General features: G+C 42.3%; 1 protein-coding gene across 4 annotated transcripts in view; it reads left to right on the plus strand.

The window, feature by feature from the left end:
* The window catches only part of LOC121276202 (guanylate kinase-like), a 45,513-nt gene that overhangs the window by 17,680 nt on the left and 7,057 nt on the right, over nucleotides 1-20,776 (plus strand). For 3 of the 4 annotated variants that reach the window (XM_041184348.1, XM_041184347.1, XM_041184345.1), the window contains exons 2-5: nucleotides 8,316-8,429; nucleotides 9,754-9,795; nucleotides 18,034-18,130; nucleotides 19,807-19,945. In XM_041184348.1, the coding sequence (XP_041040282.1) occupies nucleotides 8,316-8,429; nucleotides 9,754-9,795; nucleotides 18,034-18,130; nucleotides 19,807-19,945 (392 nt within the window). Of the gene's footprint in view, nucleotides 1-3,040; nucleotides 3,100-8,315; nucleotides 8,430-9,753; nucleotides 9,796-18,033; nucleotides 18,131-19,806; nucleotides 19,946-20,776 lie in introns of those variants that run through there. The other variant, XM_041184346.1, reaches the window with a different exon arrangement.

Raw genomic sequence — 20,776 nt, forward strand, 5'->3', positions numbered from 1 at the left:
GTTTTCTCAGTTCCTTTTGTGTTTGGTAATTTCACTGTACCTGAGTGCCTCTTATGTGGGAAATTGCATTCCTGCATAATCATATGTGGTTTTGACAGTTTACGCTCCCAGTTATAAAAGGTTGGATGTTCCTGATGTATAATTACCTATCTGGATTTTCCTGTTGTCAGCTGTTGGTAGGGATCATCTGTAGGTTTAACTATCCTATTGTGACACTTGGGTGTCCCAACCCTCCTCTTCAGGTTTAGGATTAAATATCAGTGTACATTCTTAGCTTGACTTGACTTGTGAGAAATGAGCCCCACATAATCCTCTCGTTACAACCATCCCTGATCTTAAAAAAGAGTCAAGTGAGGTTTTAATGGGGCTATTGCAAGTAAATAGTCATTAACCTGCTACTAAATGAATATAGTCAGGAAGTATTCAAATGGGATTTTGAAAATTGGCAGGAGCAATTTAATCTGATTATAATAACAAATTTCCATGAATTCTTAAGCTGATCAAATTAAGTAAATTATGTATATTTTGCTGGTGACCATGTCTGATCTGAAGTTTCTGTTGTGGTGCCTATTATTTCTTTAAATGGAAATGACTCCTTACTTCAAAGCCTTTTTTTTTTTGATGCACCATCCTTTATAGACAGATGCCTGCATACATGGTTGAAACACAAGCAGATAACCTTTGATTAGTAACTATCCATTGTGCTGCAATGAATATGGAAGTTGCTTATATGCATGTTGCCCTGTAGGAGCTCCTTTTTTTTATACCGAAGGAATGCTATCAAACCCTGTTGCAGCATAGCTGTTGTCTTGAGACTGCTGGAGCCCCTGTGTAGTCTTAATGAAGCTGGATAATAAGTATTGCAGTATATTTTCATCTAGGCCAATAGCCCACAATGGTTAAGTGAAATGCGAATTTTCACTCGTGCACAGAGCATTGGAGCACTGATGCTCTGCACTACTAGCAAGGTAACACTGGTTTATTTCTCTTCTCACTTCCAAAACTCCGCTTGATTTTTAATCTGAGTTGCACTGTGAGACTAGGAATAGAGAGGATGTGATTTGAAGATACACTGTTCATGCATGTTTGTATCTTTCTGGTGTATCTCCCCTGGGGGGGAGGGGGGGGGGGGGGGGGGTGGAGGAACATTTATAAATCATCATCATTATTCCACCCCACCCTGCCCCCCACCCCCCAGCGTTCAAACAGATTTGGTTATTATCTAATGTTAATAGAGGAGTTGCTGTTATTGCTTTCAGTCCCACTGAGTGACACAGTTTCTTATGGGGACTAGTGTTCATCTCCAGGTAGTAGGGTTCTCCTTATGACTATATGAGCATGTCAATCCCCTGGAAGATGTAAAACTATTTCAAAGCATTAAAAAAATTGACTTCAAAACAAAATTTCCTATTAGCATATGAAAAATGCTGCAATTATACATGCTGAGAATGGGATCCCACCCTATGGAATAATGACTTTGATCTCCTTGATTTGCTAAGACACTACCTCACATGAGAAAATACAAACATGTATGAGGCTTTGGAAAACTTTGGTTCAAAAATGATTGATGTATGAAATTAAACTTGTCTCTGGAAGTAACCACTTAAAATTAGAATGGAATCATGCGCAGTGGGGAAGAAAAGGTATTGTCCTCAAACATTAACATTTGGAGCGAGCCATCTCACTGCACCTGATTGGACTGACTGACTTTCTGCAATCTTCAGCTCAAATATTTTGAGAGCTGGGGCATGGGGAATGTGGTGGACGCATCTGGGGCCTTAAATGACAGGACCAACAATTTGTCCCCCCCTCCACCCCCCAACCACACACACCCCCCCCCCCCCCCCCCCCCCCCCACGCCCTCAACTACTGGGATTTAAGGATTAAGAAAAAGAAAAAATAACGGAATAGAAGAGTAAACTAGCATCAAATCAGGTTTGAAAGAGATGGAAAGAAAGATTGGATTGAAAGGGGTAAAGGGAGATAAAGGAAAATTAAGAAACACTTTAAAAAATATGGCAATATCTGACAACAGTTTATGTGCAAAAATGAGACTGAATACTAAATTGTTCCTTTTCTGGGCCAGAGAAGTTGATATTGCATTAACAATGATCATTTTTTGTTCAAAGGTTACTTGCGCTCTTCATGATCAAGCCTAACTTTCTGCAGAGAGTTTGATAGGCACATTTTAAAAAATATTGGGAAGCTATAGGCAAAATGCCATTTCTCTGAAGCAACCATCGGAGCGCCATAAATCAACCACAATGCTCCTAATATCTCTTCATCCCCTAAATGTGCTGGCTAATTTGCATATTACCAATAACCTGCATCAATAACACATTATTTTTCCAGCATGGTTTGGCCCTGTGTATCCAGTTGATCTGATTGGATTCTATTTTGAAAATGCTGACACAATAATGCCTGCCTGTGTTCATGCATCCCTGTACTTTTCAGGTCTTAAATACAAGTATATGTTTGAAATAATTTGTAGATTTTAAGATGGAGAAATGACTGCTTTCTAATTCTAAACAGTAATGAGCTAGTTATTCACTGAGCAGCCTTTCATGTGGAGTGCACATCAAAAGAGAGCCCTTAATGGAAGCCAGAAGTTTGATGGTTTCCTTGGGACAAGATTTATTTGTATGTTGAAATTATCGAATCTGCCACTGATTTTATTTTGTTGTGTAGCATCGGAAGTCCAAACTGTCAAGTATAGGTTCAGCAGTGAATTGCATACTGGAGAAAAAGAGCAAGAATAGAACAGTTTAAGTACATGTTCTTTTGCATTATAATCCAATATTACTTAATTTTGGGGAGCAATAACAGCCACAATTGTGTAACTTGTCATTTAACACAAGCTTTCTGTGGGCGCACTAATTTTAAAATAGGCGAATGTGGAATGGATACCTTGCTTTAAAGGGAGTTAACCTTGTGTTAGCTATAGATTAGCTCTTTGCCATGCTTGAAGATTTAGACATGTCCACGTGAGCAACTGAATCTGTAATTAAGGCTGGTGAAGTGCTACAATACCACCGCACTCTGCTTTGGTGTTCAAAGAGCTTGTGCTTGAACTGAAAGCAGGACCTGTCGGGCTAAGTGGTAAGCTAACTGCTAACAGAATAAATAAATTGATGCTATACCTATTGTATACAGATACTGGAAGCAAGTTATTTATCAGTGCAGTCTATTGTCTCCACTGTTGTGGCGTTAGCACATTGCTTAAGTTAGTAGAGGCAACCACTTAAGTAACATTGTCAAGAAATTTGCAGTTTTTTTGTTTTAGTCAAGAAATTTGCCTGTTTTGCTGGGGTTTTTTCATGTAAACGATCCCCTTTCCCTTTTTGCTAACTGAAGTGCTTGTATTCTGTTTTGTAAAGACCACAATACTGTGTTCTGCAGCAGTAGCTTAAAGGATTATTCTGCTAAGGGCTTTGCATGGCCTTATCAAGTAGTGAAAATTAAATTTCAAAACAAATTGATTTCATGAAGATTTTATTTGTAACAAAAAGGCAAATCTATTAGTTCTATTTGCATTTAGCATTTTGCTACAACCAGCAAATGTACTAAGTCTGCCTTTGAATGCAATAAACTTGACTTTTAATGATTTCTGAGGCCATGGAGGGGTTTGAATATAAAGATGAAAACTTTAAAATCTAGATTTTATCAGCACAGGAACCAAAATAGGTCAGTGTGCATGAAGATGATGGGTAAACTGGACATGGTGTGAGTTAGGATATGTGTAGCCGACAACATGTGATGCTAGCCAAGAGCTTGTTGGAATAGACAAGTCAAGAGGTAGAAAAGGCATGGATGAGGGTCTCAGCACCAGATGAGCTTATGCAGGTACCGTGGATGGTGTTACCAAGGTGGAAATAGATGGCATTGGTGATGGTGTGGATATGTGGTTGCAAGCTCATTTTGGTATCGGATGTGACAGCAAGGTTAGTTTGGTTCAGCCTCAGACAGTTGTGAGCAAGAGGAATGCAACCGGTGGCAAATTAGTGGATTTTGTAGTGGGGGCCAAAAACAATGACTTTGGTCTTCCCAATATTTAATTGAAGGACATTTTTGCTCATCCTTCTCTAGGGCATTTAGGGATGGGCAATAAATACTGGCCTAGCCAGCGATGCCCCCAACCCGTGAATGAATTAAACAAATCCTGTACTCTGTCAGGCAATTAGTCTGATAATTTGCTGAAATTGAAGAAAGTGTGAAAGAAAAAGCAAACGAGCAACTAATGACCTTGGGTAACTGAAGAAGAGTGAAGGTGTGGGGATGGGGGGTGGATACGCTTGAAAGACAGAGGATGTCAACATAAGATTATTCTAGATCAAAAAGAAACAGCAGCTGTGTGGAAGTGCTGTCTCACTCCTCCTTCACTAAAACTATTTCAATGTCTTGTGCATGTGAACACTGTTTGTCATGTGCTGTTGTAATCCACTTACTTGCAGCGTGAGCTCTAAGCACCCAAATCAAGTTTAAATTAACAACGGGTTGGGAGTTAAGGACATTAGCTTCTCATGATGTTGCTATTGCCGGGAATGTGGCTTTAGTTTTATGACCTTTTATAGTTTTGACTTTTGTTAATGTGCGGGATTAAGAAATCAAAACGTTGGATTAGATGGTGGTATTTATTTAACTTAAAGTTAAAGTTTGTGTTGCTACAGGCATGTGATGGAAGAGAATGGGAAGAGTGAGTGATGGATGTAGCAGAACTTTTGAGACATTTTGATGACGTGCTGGATTTCAATAATATTTTAAATCAATCTTAATCTTCAATCTTAATTGTGGGCACTTGAAATTGTCCCTTTTCCAGCCCATAGTTATTTTAACACCTAGAATTGAAGGCAAAGGTTTGTTATTCTAAAATTACCTTGTCTAGAGGTAATTTTTGAGCTATCTATCTAACACTTGAAAGATTGAAAGACACGGGACAGTTACTCGTCGGTGTAGTTTGGGGTGATTATGATTGGCCTGCATGTTGTTTTTGGCCATATGAGCAATTTCATTGATTCTTATGCTTACTTTTTATTGTATAACTATTCTTCACTGTGTTTTGCTGAAGCAGTAACTTGCTTTTATTGGGAGATGTTGCTGTATTTTTGGTCGATTTTATGTTTGCTGTGGTTCATAGAGACTCATAAATATACTCTGAAGTAAATGGACAATTTTCTGTACTGTGATGATTAAATTATAGAGTGCACTGGTTGTGTTGCTTTAAGATAGATTACTGTGAGTCCCACCCTGCCGCCAACTCTTTTGCTGACACCAGTGGGATTTGATGCTTTGAATATTTATCCTTCAGCCAACACAGAAAAACACTACTTGCCCATTTTATTTCACTGTTGTATAAACTATACTATAAACAGTGACTATACTTCAAAAAGCATTTAATTGGTTGCAGACTGCTTTGGGAGGTTATAAAAGGCCCTATATAAATACAAGCTTTTTCCTATACATTCTTGGGATATGAGCAGCACAGGCAAGGCTAGCATTTATTGCCCATCCCTAGTTACCCTTCAGCAGGTGGTGGTGACTGACTCGCAATTGAATAGTTTGCTAGGCTATTTCAGAGGGCAGTGAAGAGTCAGCCACATTGCTTGCTATCTGTAGGCCAGACCGGGTAAGGACAGCAGATTTCTACCCCTGAAGAAAATTAGTGAAGTAGCTGGATTTTTATGAAAATCTGGTAAATCCATTATCATTATTAATGAAACTAGAAGTTTATTCCAGATTTATTAATTAATTGAATTTAATTCTTCCAGCAGCCATGTTGGGATTTGAACTCATGTCTCCCGAGCATTAGTCTGGACCTGTGATTACTAGCCCTTGCTGTGACTGAGATCCAAAGATGCAGGCAGCTACTTTTGAACCTGCTATCCTCCAAACAGTGAAACTGTCATCCAATGAGATATAGTGTATATCATGCATGCCATGGGTCAGAAAGATGGTGACAATGCAGTCAAACATCTTGTGTTGAGTTGCGCTATTCACCATTCCTCTTAAAAGCTCAAACCCACACTTGAATGACCAATTGTGCATATCTTCTAAGGGATAGGGGTGGCAGATGAGCAGGATTTGTTTGGCGGTGAGTAATGGCAAAGGTGCATCCAAGAGGACATAAAACTCAGAACCAAGTTGATATATGCAGTAATTGGATTCTGAGGAAGGTCCTCAATACACCAGGGCAGCCAGCCAATTTACTAATGGAAGCTAGTATTATCTGGGAGCTGGAATTTTTCCTGTGAAGTTCTAGATAACGCTGGAACCCAATTCCCAAATAGACAAAGTGTCATGAAAAATGTTCATAATACATATGATTAGTTACTCTGCAGTGTAGTGACTGATTTTTGATGTAGTCACACTTGTACAAATTGCAATGAGAAGATTGGTAGTGTTCCCTCTTTGAAATGAAATCTCACCTCATGAAGTAAGAATTTCCATTATCTGTAGAACAATGGTCACAAATTTGAACTTTATGACTGCTTAGAGCACAAAAGACTTGATGAATTTATTGTAGGGATCCTGAGGTTTGGGACTGGAACCACAATGTGATTGGTGATAAAAACATAGAAAATAGGAGCAGGAATAGGGCATTTGGCCCTTTGAGCCTGCTATGACATCCAATAAGGTCATGGCTGATCTGCTATCTCAATACTGCACTCCTGTGCTCTCTCCATACCTTTTGACACCTTTAGAATACATAAAGCTATCTATTTCCTTCTTGAATATATTCAGTGAGTTGGACTCCATAGCCTTCTGGTAGAGAATTCCACAGGTTCACCACCCTTTGAGTGAAGAAGTTTCTTCTCAACTTGGTCCTAAGCAGTCGACCCCATATCCTGAGACTGTAACCCCTTGTTCTAGACCCCCCAGACAAAGGAAATATCATCCCTGTATCTAGCCTGTCCAGCCCTGTCAGAATTTTTTGTTTCAATGAGATCTCCTCTCATTCTTCTAAACTCCTTTGAATTGGCCTAATCTCTCCTCATACAACAATCCTGCCATCCCAGGAAGCAGTCAGGTGAACCTTTCTTAGGTAAAGAGACCAAAACTGCAAACAATACTCCAGGTGTGGTCTCACCAAGGCCCTATACAGTTGCAGTAAGACATCCTTGCTTCTGTACTGAAGTCCTCTCTCAAAGAAGGCCAACATACCAGTGGCCTTCTTAACTGCTTGCTGCACCTGAATTGCTTTCAGTAATTTGTGTACAAGGACACCCAGGTCCCTTTGTACATCAACATTTCCCAATTTATCACCATGTAAATAATACACTGCCATTCTATGTTTCTACCAAAGTTGATAGGTTCACACTTATCTACATTATACTGCATCTGCCATTTATTTGCCCACTTACTCAATCTGTCTAAATTGTCTTGAAGCCTCTAAATATTCTCCTCAGCGCACACATTCCCACCAAGTTTTGTGTTGTCAGCAAACTTGGAAATATTACATTTGGTTCCCTCATCCAAATCATTGATATATATTGTGAATAGCTGGAGCCCAAGCATTGATCCCTGAGGTACCCCACTAGACACTGCCTGCCACTATGTAAAAGACCCATTTATTCATACTCTGTTTCCTGCCTGCTAACCAATTCTCAATCCATGCCAATGTATCACCTCCAATCCCATGTGCTTTAATTTTACACACTAACCTCTTATGTAGAACTTTATCAAAAACTTTTCGAAAATCCAAATACACCACATCTACTGGTTCTCCCTTATCTATTCTGCTAGTTACGTCTTCAAAAATACTCCAGTAGGTTTGTCAAACATGATTTCCCTTTCTTAAATCCATGTTGAAGTTGTCTAATTCCATTGATATTTTCTAAGCGCCCTGTTATCATATCCTTTATAACAGACTCCAGCATTTTCCCTACTACTGATATCAGGCTAACCAGTCTGTAATTCCCTGTTCTTCTCCCCCCCTCCTTTTTTTAAATAGTGGGGTTACATTTTCCACCCTCCAATCTGCCAGAATCTACAGAATTTTGGAAGGTGTTGACCAACGCATCCACTGTTTCCAAGGCCGCTACCTTTAGTACCCTGGGATGTAAATTATCAGGCCCTGGGGATTAATCGGCTTTCAGTCCCATTATTTTCTCTAGCACTATTGTTATTTGATTTCAGTCGCTGCAGTTCAGATGTTGAATGGTTAGCTCTTTTCTGCTAATGCAGAAACTAGTTCCACTTGGATACATGGGGAACCTTGAACTATTATAGATCTTGCTTGTATAAAATATTTGCTACAAATGTTATGGTAGATTCCAGCCATCTGTTGCGTTGAGTAATTTTGTTTTTTATTTCTCCAGCAATGGCAAAACCCAGACCAGTGGTAATTAGTGGACCCTCTGGAGCAGGAAAGAGTACTCTCCTGAAGTTGCTTCTCAAGGAGTACGACCAAGTTTTTGGATTCAGCGTCTCTCGTTAGTAGCTCTTTTAATGATTCTTTCTCTAGCCAAGACTTGGAAAAGCATGTCCCTCTGTCTCAAAGTAAGAAAGTCAATTAAACTTGGTCCACCTGCTATTTGGCAGATTTTCATATTTCAAGTGTGTGCATGAACTATGGATTGTGCTGCTGTGAAGAACTAAGGTAGTCCATAGTGGACTCTCCAATTTGCTCTGAAGTCTAAACCGGTCGAACCTCTCCATGTTACATGGGGAAGAATTCTTCAGAACCTGCAAATAAGCTAGTTGATTCATGGGGCTAACAGAATACATTAGGGGAAGCATAGGAATCTCATTTTAAGCATTGAAAAGGACAATCTCATTGAATGCTAATTGTAGCTTCCTTTTACAAACTTTACTAAATCGAATGAATGGCCAATTTGGTTACATCTTTAGTGCTACCTTTTCTCCATAACCTTCAATACCCATGAAAGCTCCTTTTCCCTTCCCAAGTAGCTATCATCTTTTTCAAAGTGACTAGTTGATCCTATAGAAGTAGCCTTCTGGGCAAAATGAAGGATTTTTTCTCTAGATTTACTTTTAACTAGTTTAGTTCAGTTTAAGAATATGACTTGCCCCCTTGTTCCCTAATTTCCCTATTGGAGAGAAGACTTATTCCCTATCTAGCCTTTTAATATTTATTTTAAACACTTTAAATTAGAAACCTGGAAAAACAAGGCAGAACTAAATTGCTTAAAAGAAATCCAGAAAAAATCAAAGTAATTCCATACAAATGTTAAAGCTGTGCTTACTCAGAATGTGCTCTGTTCTGAGTTCGTGTCTGTGATAGATACCTCCCTTATTCATTGGCATTGATTATTCATTGTAGGAGGTGTCAGAGATGTGTATGGGATTTGACTCGTGCCAGGTTGTACAATATCAGGGCCTGGAAATGTGATAGTGGAACTCCCTTGTGATTTGAACTGGATATTCATTTCTGCATGTAAATTTCTTCCATTTCTCCATACATTGACTGAGTTAACACTAGATAAGGTGAGGCTTGGTCCAAATCATTTTAAACTGCTTTATTCTGCAGCAAGTTGAATATTCTGAGCAATATTTATGGTTAGATTCACCGCTTAATCAATACAACTCATCTCCACCGAATAACAATTAAACGAGGTAGCCTAGATGTACAGTGGGTTGTCTTGTTTAACTTAAAACAGATTAACCAGACCTTTTGGGGGGCCTTTCTGTTGAGATTAATTCATGAAAGCACACAGTAGGACTCTTGGGCTTGTAAGTTTGTTGATGCACTTTGTTCCAAGTGATACTTACCTAATAGTGAGAATTGTTTTACAGATACAACAAGAAATCCAAGGCCAGGTGAAAAAAATGGCAAAGGTTAGCACCTATTCCATGTAATTTATAAATCTCTTCATTGCATGGCATTTTAAATATGTAACTTTTGAAGCTCTTCGTTAATGTTCTTTCTTATCTCTGTTTTCTAACAATTATTTTAAGCCCCACAAGTGTCAAGAGAGTGGCATTCAAGGTTATTTCACTTACCTAATGCACATTTTTCCTCCGTGCTCTTGTTTCAATGAAGGTTGCTACAGCGTGGACTATTTAGCATCTGTTCTCCTTTTGTATTTGTTGGTTATGATAAATATTTTGTTAAAAATCAGCAAATGATGACCATATTAGGATTTGGGGGGTGGGGAGGATAAGGGTAAGTTAGCGAGAAATAAAAACAGGTTGCAAGACCTTTCATGTAAAAAGGAAAAATTTTGTGAAAGTAAACATGGGCCCCTTAGAAATGGGAGAAATTTCAAAAAGGTGGATAAGGAGATGGCAGGGATTAATTATTAATTCAGTCTTTACAAAAATAAACTAGGAATAGTGGGGAACCAAAGGATCAAGGGAAACTGAGGAAATTGAAGTAATTAACATCAGTAGAAAAAAGATACTGGAGAAATTAGTGGGACTAAAAGCTGACAGATCTCCTGGACCTGGTTTCTTAGGTCCTAGGGTTTTAAGAAAGGTGGCAGCAGAGATAGTGGATGCATTGATTTTGAACTTGCATGATTCCTTAGATTCCAAGCGAGCAAATGTAAGCGTAAGAGGATAACTAGAAAGAATAGGGCCCATAAAAGACCAAAATGATAACCTATTTGTGAAGACAGAAGATAATACGGTTGTTAATTAATACTTTGGCACGTTGGCCTTTATTTTGGTGGGGTGTATAAAAATGAATCTTTGCTAAAGTTATACGGAGCTTTGAGACTACACCTGGTTTTGGTCCCTTTGCACGAGGAAGGATATACTTTGCTTAGAGAGGGGTGCAACAAAGGTTCACTAGATTGATTTCTAGGATGAGCGTGCTGCTCTCTGAGGAAAAATTAAGTAGAATTGACTAGACTGGTACTTAGAAGGAAGAGAGGTAATCTCATTGAAACATTCTTAGACATTAGATTCTTAGGGTAGATGCTGAAAGGTTATTTTCCTGGATGGAGATTCTAGAACTTTAGGCCATCAACTTGGGATAAATGGTCAACCATTTAAAACTGAGATTAGGAGAAATTTCTTTCCTCAGAGTTGTGAATCATGGATTTCCCAGACCAGAGGGCTGTGCATGAGTTCTAGAGACTCAGACTAATTAGGTTTTGATCACTAAGGGAACTTGGGGATAAAACGATAGTGGAGGCGATGGCTGGAATTTTCTATTCCTTTTGGCGGCAGGCGTGTGTGGCACCGTGAGCGGACAATGTGGCGAGAAGGCCAAAAATTGGTTTTACGCTGTCGTGAAACTAGTTTGCGACCTTCCGCTCTGCCCATCAGTGGCAGACAGTGTTTCCTGCTGTCCAACGTCGGGAACTTAATTTTAATGCATTTGCATCTCATCATTGTGCCTGCATGCTGGAATCATGCCCCACGTCAAATTTACTACCCATGTCAGCGTGACTTCAGGAGGGCGTGATTTACGACCGCCTTTAAAAGGTGTGCACCTGGCAAGCTGAACTTTGAGGGGAAGTTGGAAGTCAGTGCACACAATCTTGCACAGTGCTCGCGAGGATTGCCCGTAAAACATCAAGGAAGACACATGCATTCGGCAGGGGCACAGACAAGTCACTTTTTCCCAGCTGGGGCAAGGGTTCCAGTGCGGGTGGTTGGGGAGGGGGGCATGGCAGCACAGACTGAAGGAAGTACACAAGCGCATGCCAAGGGGCGGCCACGCACTTGGGAAAGCTTGTCAAAAGTGAGCATTCTTTTGCAGCTGAGACCGTTCAGCTGCAGCTCCATTGACATGCTTGGAGTCGGGTCTCTGAAGCATTTCTGCCCGCTCAAGCAACGCAAAAGCATGAATGTGCTACCAAATGCTCCAGGACTTTTTACCCCTTGGGCACAGACTGCAAATTAATATGTGTTTTAGGAGACTTCAGATCAATTGGATGACTGGGCAAGTTGTAGAATCCCCTTGCAAAAGGCGGCTATGGCACAGTTACTGGTGGAGGCACTCAAGGTTTGGACCAGTATCTCTTATGGTTCAAACTAACAGTGCAGTTTAGGAGAATGCCTGAGCTGAGAGGACAGCCTGCTCTCCAGTGACAGAAGCTGCCACCAATCGGTCAAGTGGAGTGGGGCGGAGGTGGGTGGGGTTTCAGACAGCCATGAAATGTACTACACACTAGCCGTCCAAGTGGTGGCCAGCACTCTCCGGCGTGCATGAAAGGTTCTTGAGACTTAATCAAGGGAGGTCTTTATGACACATACTAACCCATGCGTCTCTTTCTTTGATCCTGCAGGAGGAGAATATCAGGATCATGGAGCCTAATGATCTATTGGTATGTCTCATGGCTTACAGGGAGCAGTGAAGAAGGAGAACAGTGTGACAGAGCCACCTGGCTCACCAATGGGAGGAGCACCACCCTCAAAATGAAGGTGTGGCAGGGCCTCCTGTGCATGCAGCTGGAGACCCACAGAGATCCATCCCTTGTAGGCATCTTGCTAGACCAAGGTCTACAGATGGTGCTTGTCATTCTTGCAGATGACTGAGAACCAGCGTTGCTGGAGACAGCACATGTCTAGGGGACTAGTTGTTCACATATGCCACCTGCTATAGGATTTGACGCCACGGGGACATGGAGTGCATCTGCTGCCATGAGTGACCGCAGCGCTCAATTTTTATGCCAGTGGCTCCTTCCAGATCTCCACTGGTGACCTGTGCAGGATTTCGCAAGCCTCCATGCGCAAGTACATCCAGGAGATCACAGACGCCATCTCCGTGAAGGCACAGAACTTTGTGTATTTTGACCGGAAGCCAGGAAACAAGAGCGCTGGTGTTTGCAGTGATCTCTCGTTCTTCACAGGTACAGGGTACCTTTGACTGCACTCACCTGGCACTTAGATCTTTGTGGCAACAAGCAGTCAACTACGTCAGCCACAAGGGCTTCCACTTGCTGAATGTTCAGCTGGTGTGCAACCACCACAAATGCATCCTACAGGTCTGTGCACAAGTGCCAGGGAGTGCCCATGACTCCTACATCCTTAACAGGTCTCATCCCTGACATCTCCCAAGGTCCACAGAGGCTGCAGGGTTGGCTCCTTGGGGTCAGGGGCTACCCAGATGACCTGGCTTATGATGCCCGTGCAGCAGCCTCAGATTGCAGCAGAGAGGCGGTATAATGAGGCTCATGCTGCTACCCAGACTTTGGTGGAGCAAACAATAGGTGTTTCGATAATGAGATTCCGGTGCCTCGAAAAGCACTGCAATACAGTCGTCAGAGGGTGTCACGCATCATCATGGCTTGCTGTGCATTCCACAATGTGGTGCTGTAAAATGGGGAGGACCTGACTGAGAAAGAGATGGAAGAGCTGCACGTCTCCTCCGATGATGAGAGCGATGAGGTCCTTGAAGGCAAGGATGCTGGCAGTGAGGTAATCGCACTGACCAGTCAAGACAGGCACGCTCGTGAGGCCCTAATAGCTGCATGATTCATGGAGGATGATGAAGAGATGCAGTGAGGACAATCCTGACATCCTCACCTTGCATCTATCCTGTGGCTGATGGCAGTGCACGTACCCCCAGTGCTCAGGCTCATGTCTTGGAGATGTAGTGGAGGCCCTAATAGTGCTGGATTTTAGGAGGATGATGACGAGGAAACTCCATAGATCTTCACGTTGCCTCTGTGAACGTCTGACTCCTCTCTGGCTGGGGGCAGCTCGGTTGTTCTCTGTGATTAGGGTCATATAAAGACACACCTGATCCTTTGTCAGTCTTCAGCACCTGTCCCCTTCAGGACCACACCGTCACCAGACACAGATGCTGAAGAGATGGGAGGTGTTATGATCCCCAGCTGAGGTTACCCCTGGACAAGCCTGATCTCAGAATGAAACCCAGCTTGATAGATCCTAACTTCTATTTGTTTGTTTAAATACTTGGGGAGTAGTTACTGAAGGCACAGGAATCAGCTGATGAACTTCTAACAAAAGAATAAAACATTTATTCTACAAGAAAAGAACTATATTACAATAGTCCTTCACCCACAACTAAACCTTTATAGATATATACAGATTTTTAAGGATAACACAAGTCACAGAAGCTATCTTATACTTCAATGTACATAGTAAATACCCAGTCCATGTAAACCTGTGGCACTCTGTGTGGTCAGACACACCACAGTCTGAAACCAAGTGACAGATGCCACCTCAACCACATCCTATGGATCTCTCCTCAACAACCGCCCCCCAACCCCCAGACTCTTGTCAGACCATGAGCCAACCAGTCTTACTGAATTCTGTCCTTCACACAAGGATTTCCAATCTCCACTCTCCAAGACCTCGTCTTGGAATCTTCTCCCAAACTGACATTTTCTCACAGACACCTTCCACAAGGGTTCACCTCCAGGGTTTCAAACTCTCCTTCTGATGTTCGTCTTCCCTGGGTCATCACATGCAATCAAGCTATCTTCCATTCACTCTCTTTCATGAACTCAGCCTTAACAGTACATCACTGCTTCATATGCCCATAGCAAAGAGTTACAGAACAAAAATAAAAATACCTGGAAAACTCAGCAGGTCTGGCAGCATCTGTGGAGAGGAACACAGTTAACGTTTAGAGTTCATATGACTTTTCTATTTTTACTTAGTTCTGTTGAAGAGGGGTGAAATATAAGCTGGTTTAAGGCGGGGGTGGGACAAGTAGAGCTGGATAGAGGGCCAGTGATAGGTAGGGAAAGCCAAAAGATGTCACAGACAAAAGGACAGAGGTGTTGACGGTGGTGATATTATCTAAGGAATGTGCTAATTAAGGGTAGAAAGCAGGACAAGCAAGGTAAAGATAGCCCTAGTGGGGGTGAGGTGAAGGAATCAAAATAGGCTTAAAGGTAGAGATAAAACAATGGATGGAAATACATTTACAGATAATGGAAATAGGTGGGAAAAGAAAAATCTATATAAATTATTGGGAAAAAAAGGGGGGGGGATCAGAAAGGGGGTGGGGATGGAGGAGAGAGTTCATGATCTAAAACTGTTGAATTTTTCCCAGGTTCCTGTCCTTTCTTTGACTACATGGTCTCCTTTGGACTTTCCTCTTCTACTCTCCTGGGCTTTTGGGGCTTTTCTTTACTTGGGATGTTTGTTCTTTTGGGAAATCTGTAGTTCCGTCTTCCAGTGTCTAGTCTCTCTGGGTCCTGGCTTCAGCTGAACACAAAACTGCTGTTTCTTTAGTTCAGTGTGTATGTCTGTGTGAGGAATCTGCCTATCTTTCCCCCCTGTTACTAGGCAATAGCACTATTCTTTCTACTCTTGTATGTTTACTTTTACTTTATAGGGGTCATAAACTTCTCATTAGAAATGCAAACAGCCTTTTAAAGTGAAACTAAAATTCCATTTGAACTTTCTTAACAAACAGATACAGAAATACAAATCAAACTGAAACTTCAAAGCTAAACTCATTCTTAACAAATAGAAATGTAACTTACTTAAACTATCTCTATTTCCTAACAGGAGGCCCGCCCCACCTCAAAGGTGCTGAGAGCACACAGAGAGAATGATGGAACTCTGTGACACCTGCCCATGACATTCTGGCATCACTGATTCAGTGAGTGTGAAGCTGGACCATCACTTTGCTCTGAAGGCTACACATTGCACAGGGAAGAGGCCCTGGACTGAGACGCCTGCCTTTATCTAAGTGACATGAACACTGCTCATCATAATAAGGAGTCATAGGCAGGGTGACATGCTTAGGAGTTTATTCACAATAGTGAACATTTTGTACAAGTGATTAACACCTGTGCCCGCTTGGTGCTATTTCCATTCTCATTCTCACACCAAAAAGAATCTACTGGCTGCGACTGAAAAACATACATCTTCTTAACCTTCCTAACCGTGCCATCATGTCATGGTGCTCCCTGGACATACACAGCAGAGGTGGAGGCGGCCTGCTGACTACTACACTCAATTGTCTGTGATGACTTTGGCGGGCATCCTCTGGAGAGCCCTGGCCTGCTTTGGGTATCCTGCTGTGGGCCAGGTGCACCCTCCTGAGCCTCTGGAGCTCATATGATGGGGTCACAAGAGGGGATTTGGACTGGCTGGACATTCCTGGAGTCACCTGGATGGATGGCCCCAGGGTGTCGAGCTGTTGGTGGCCCTCCCTATGGGTGCCTGATGGCCCCTGGCTGACTCCTTGAGGGGAAGAGAAAGCTGGAGTGAGATTGAGCTGCTCCGCATCTTTCTCGCGTTGACACTATTGGAGGCCAACTATGGCGTCAACGATGAAGTTCAGCTCGCTCAGCAGTGCAGGACCAATGTCCTGGACCAAGGTCTCCTTGGCAGCCGCCATCCTGCCAGTGTTGACCTTGATGTGTCGACGTGTCGGCGCTATCACCTAAGACTAAAGGTGAGCGGAATCCTCCATCATCCCTTGCAATCTGAGGAGTGTACCAGACATCCCTTCCTGATGTCCCTGTGGATTGCCTTTGTAGCTCCAACTGATTGAGAGCCAAGTCCAGAGGCTCATCATCTGACAGACTCAGCAGATTCAGCTCTGAAGAAGAGTCATACGGACTCGAAACGTTAACTCTGACTTTCTCTCCACAGATGCTGTCAGACCTGCTGAGTTTTTCCAGCATTTTGTTTTTGTGTCAGCAGATTCCTTGCCTACAGCAGCCCTCAGGGTGCCAGTGACCTCAAATGTCCCTGCCTCTGCCTACTGTGGGACAGATTGTGTGCTGTGCTCACCAGATTGTGATCCCGAGGTTGCTCTGCATCTAGAGCCCACTGAGGTGTGTGTCACTGCTCTGGTGGAGGGTGTGGGTGAGCACCATGATGGGCCTTCAAAGGTGCAGCCTTCAGAGTCCTCATCTGAGGTGCTTTCGGTTCTGGGGTCGGGGTCAAGATTGCCTGAGGGCGATGTGGCACATGTGCCTAGGAGAGAGAGTGCAGATTATTAGTGCTTGACAGCCACATTCCACACACACTAGTGGACTTAGAGTAGCATTGACAGAGGGATGATCTGGTGCATGGTCATCATGTGAATGTTTGCCACCGACTTCACTGCTGCAGGAACAGTTCACGTCCTTTCTGGCCAGCGACTCTTGAAGGAGTAAGGTCCTTGATGTCTGGCACTCCACCCCCTGTCTGGGACCTCTCCCACTGATTTTGTGATCTTGTCCTGCTTAAAGACAGATGGAGAGAGTGTGAGCAAGGCACATGACAGGCCAAATGAGAAGGATACCAGGTGTGCGTGTGTGCTGAGTGGAGCCATGGATGGATGTGGAGGCTATTTCCAGAGGAGATGAGGCCAGGTGGAGACATGTGTGAGTGGTGATGTCCCTCGAGCTGGCTGTGAATGAGATGCCAGGGCATGTGTGATGAGAAGGCTGCCTTATTCTGGCGGCACAGATGAGATCATTCATCCTTTTTCTGCACTGGATTGCCGGCCTGTGTGCAGCGTTGGCACTGACCACCGCTGCTACCACCTCCCAAGCTGGAGTGATGAGACTGAAGGGCCTCCTGCAGCCAGAGCAGGGGTAAAGGAAATCGTAATGGGCCTCCATGGCGTACAAGAGGCGTTCCAGGGATGTGTCACTGAACCTGGGGGCTGCTCTCTTCTTGGCTTTTGGGGCCAGAACTTCACTGGAGCAGCCCTGGGCTGCAAGCATTGAGAACTGTGTGCCCGGCAGCAGTTTAAATATGGTGCCCGGAGTGAGGAAGCGTTGCGGTAATGGCATGGCAGGGAAATTGGAGGCTGCCCGCAAGTGATCTGACATGTTTCCCTTGAATGCGCTATTAATGAGGCAAGAAGGGGCATGACACTTAAGGCGTGAAAATCTGCGAAATCATCTTGGTGGTTTCTGAAAAAAAGCTCCAAATGAACTTGGTGCTGCTTGTGGGTGATGCTAGCACAGAATGGCTTCCTCTTTGCCTATGCACCAGTTTGCTGCTGCATTGATTCTGCTGTGTGTTTTCAGACATTGAAATACAATATAATGCACGTATTCTTTTACTGAGTACTCAAAATGGTACCCTGTCTAAGGGGGCCAGGGTGATCTGCATTGTACTCTGTAAATGTACAAAGTGTTGTTGTCTGAGTTGTGCAGTAATGATTCAAAAGTTTTGTCTGTGTTCTCTGCCCAGATTACCATTTTGTATCGCGAGAAGAAATGCTTCGTGGTATTGAAGCTGGGGAATTTATAGAAAATGCAGAGTTCTCAGGAAACATGTATGGAACAAGGTATGTGTTGTGATCCTGAAGGTAACTTGTTACCTTGGAGGTCTGGGACAGTTTAATGGGGTTGACTCTGTAGATTCAGCCCAAACCAATCCTTTTTGAAAGGCAACGGTGGCACTTAACATGACTCATCCTTTAAAATTTGATTGTATCGTCTAGAGGTGAAGTAATCTTATCTTTCAGTCCAACACCATGTATTCATGTTTTTATTTTAGTTCAGTAACTTAAAGGATTCCTTCATGTTAGCTGTCAGGATGCGACTCTTCTTCCTTGTGGTGGAATGTCGTTTTTTTAGGGGGTATTGTAGCTGGGAACCTGCCTAACCAGAATAGTGACTGAAACTATTGAGAGTGTTTAGTTCTGCTGTATAGTTAGTATAACATTATTTGCCTCTCATACACACTGATCTTTATCAAGCCAACAGCTACCATTTTGAAACTTTGAAGCTTCACCATTTAACTAATCTCACACCCTCACCCTGTCTCCATTTCTTATGCTTTTTACATCTCATTTACTTTCTTCCCTGTCCTCTTGTACACTTGCCCCTTCCTTCTCTCACTGTCTTTCCCCCAGCTTTTTAAACACTCCAGCCAATTGTGTTCTATTTATTGCACTTGATTTACCTGTATTTTGGTAACTGTCTAATCCTGTGGATGACTAGTATTGACGTTGTTCGTGCACAAATTAAATATCCATTGGGCAAAGAATTATCAATTCCTAAGGGTTCTCAAAATAGATGGCAGAAAGCTGCACTAATTCAAATTCTACCAAATCCCCTTTAGAGTTCAGTCACCTTTTTCAAGGGAGTAATCCAATTAGTGGCATCCAGCAGCTGTTGTGTAGCTGCCTTTGTTCTGTAAATCTTAATACCTAACAACTTTGTTACGTAGATTGGAGAGGCTGGCACTGTTAATGGAGAATAGAAGGTTGAAAGGAGATTTGATAGAGGCACTGAAAGTCATGAGGGGTTTGGACAGATAGGGGAAAAAAAAACTATTCCCATTGGTGAAAGGATTGAAAACCAGGGGACAGAAATTTAAGGCAATTGACAAAAAAAGCAATGGGGACACGAGATACTTTTCACACAGCGAGTGGTTAGGATCTGGAATGCACTGCCTGAGAGTGTGGTGGAGGCTGGCTCAATTAAAATATTCAGGAAGGTCATTGAGCCATAGAGGTCTACAGCACAGATATTACGGCATGAAAGTAAGGGAGTGGCACTAGGCGAATTGATCCTTCAAAAAGCTGGCAGTGACACAACGGGCTTGAATACCTTCTTTTGTGCTATCGCAATTCTGTGATCTCAGTCTTGAAATTTTCAATGACACCCAGCCTCAAGAGCTTTTGTGGGGGAGAGTTCCAGATTTCCATGACTCTGGGAAGAAGTGCTTCCTGACATCACTCCTGAATGGCCTGCGTTTAAGATGATAAACCCCTTTTTCTGGACTCTCTTCCACCCCCAATGCCAATCGGAGGCAAAATGTTTTTTCCATCTACCTTGTCTACCCCATCAATCCTCTAGCTATTTTAAACACTGTCCTTATAATTTAACATTTATTTTAGAATCATTCTTGTCAATTTGCATTGTGTTTGTAACTATCAGACTTACATTAGGGCCTTTTCTCTGGGAATAATGTCAGCATGAGGCTAGTTAATAAATTGACTTGTTTTACTTCCAGTAAAGCAGCAGTACAGGAGGTACAAGCCAAGAACCAAATCTGTATTCTTGACATCGACATGCAGGGCGTGAGGAATATCAAGAAAACAGATCTGTGCCCAATCTACCTTTCCGTTCAACCACCATCGTTTGAAATTCTTGTAAGTACAATGCCGGTCAGTACTGACACCCTGCATTACTGTTGGACTGGGGGAGGTGTGCTGTTCTGGAAAGCCAGTATTAATCAGAGAAATCAAGTGGTGTGAAGTGTTCCTTATTTAAAGGAACACTGCTTGAGCAGCATAGCCATGGCTGCCAACTAGATGAGTATGGAAAAATTTGTGGGTTTTTAATTTTTAATCTTGTGCCATCTGTGTTGCAGATGTTGGACACTCAATCCTGCCGTACTTCAATGTTCTCATGTGGCACTGGTTATAATGATAAAATTCAAATAATATTGTTGCTACTTTGTACAAAAGAGAAGTAGATCTTGTAAAGTTTTGTATTTTAAAAAAGGTTTGCAGAATCCCATGAAAATGTTTCACTTTGTTTGACATCAAGATCATTGCCTGACTTCCTCACTAAGTTGAAAGTTAAAATAATTTCCACCCAGAAGCAGTATTTTCATTCATAATACAAAATATTATATATGTTTAGAGAAAATTGTAAGATTGTTTTCAAGTGTTGAGAAAAGCACTTGTATTTATAGAAGAAATTTAGAGAAACAATGTCAGACATTTAAGGAGATATTCCATAGCTCTCGGAAGAAAGACTCAACCACGGATGCTGCATCCTTCTAGTAAACTAAGGAAGTTAAGAGTGATATCAAATTGAAAGAAAAGGTGTACAATGCTGTGAAGATTAGTGATAGGCCAGAGGATTGGGAGAGTTTTAGAAACCAGCACAGGATAACTAAAGAAATAATAGAGGGAAAAATTGGAGTATGAGAGAAAACTAGCAAGAAATATAGAAATGCAGTGAAAACTTTTATA

The sequence above is a fragment of the Carcharodon carcharias genome, chromosome 3 (genome assembly GCF_017639515.1).
Source record: "Carcharodon carcharias isolate sCarCar2 chromosome 3, sCarCar2.pri, whole genome shotgun sequence".
Taxonomy (NCBI): domain Eukaryota; kingdom Metazoa; phylum Chordata; class Chondrichthyes; order Lamniformes; family Lamnidae; genus Carcharodon; species Carcharodon carcharias.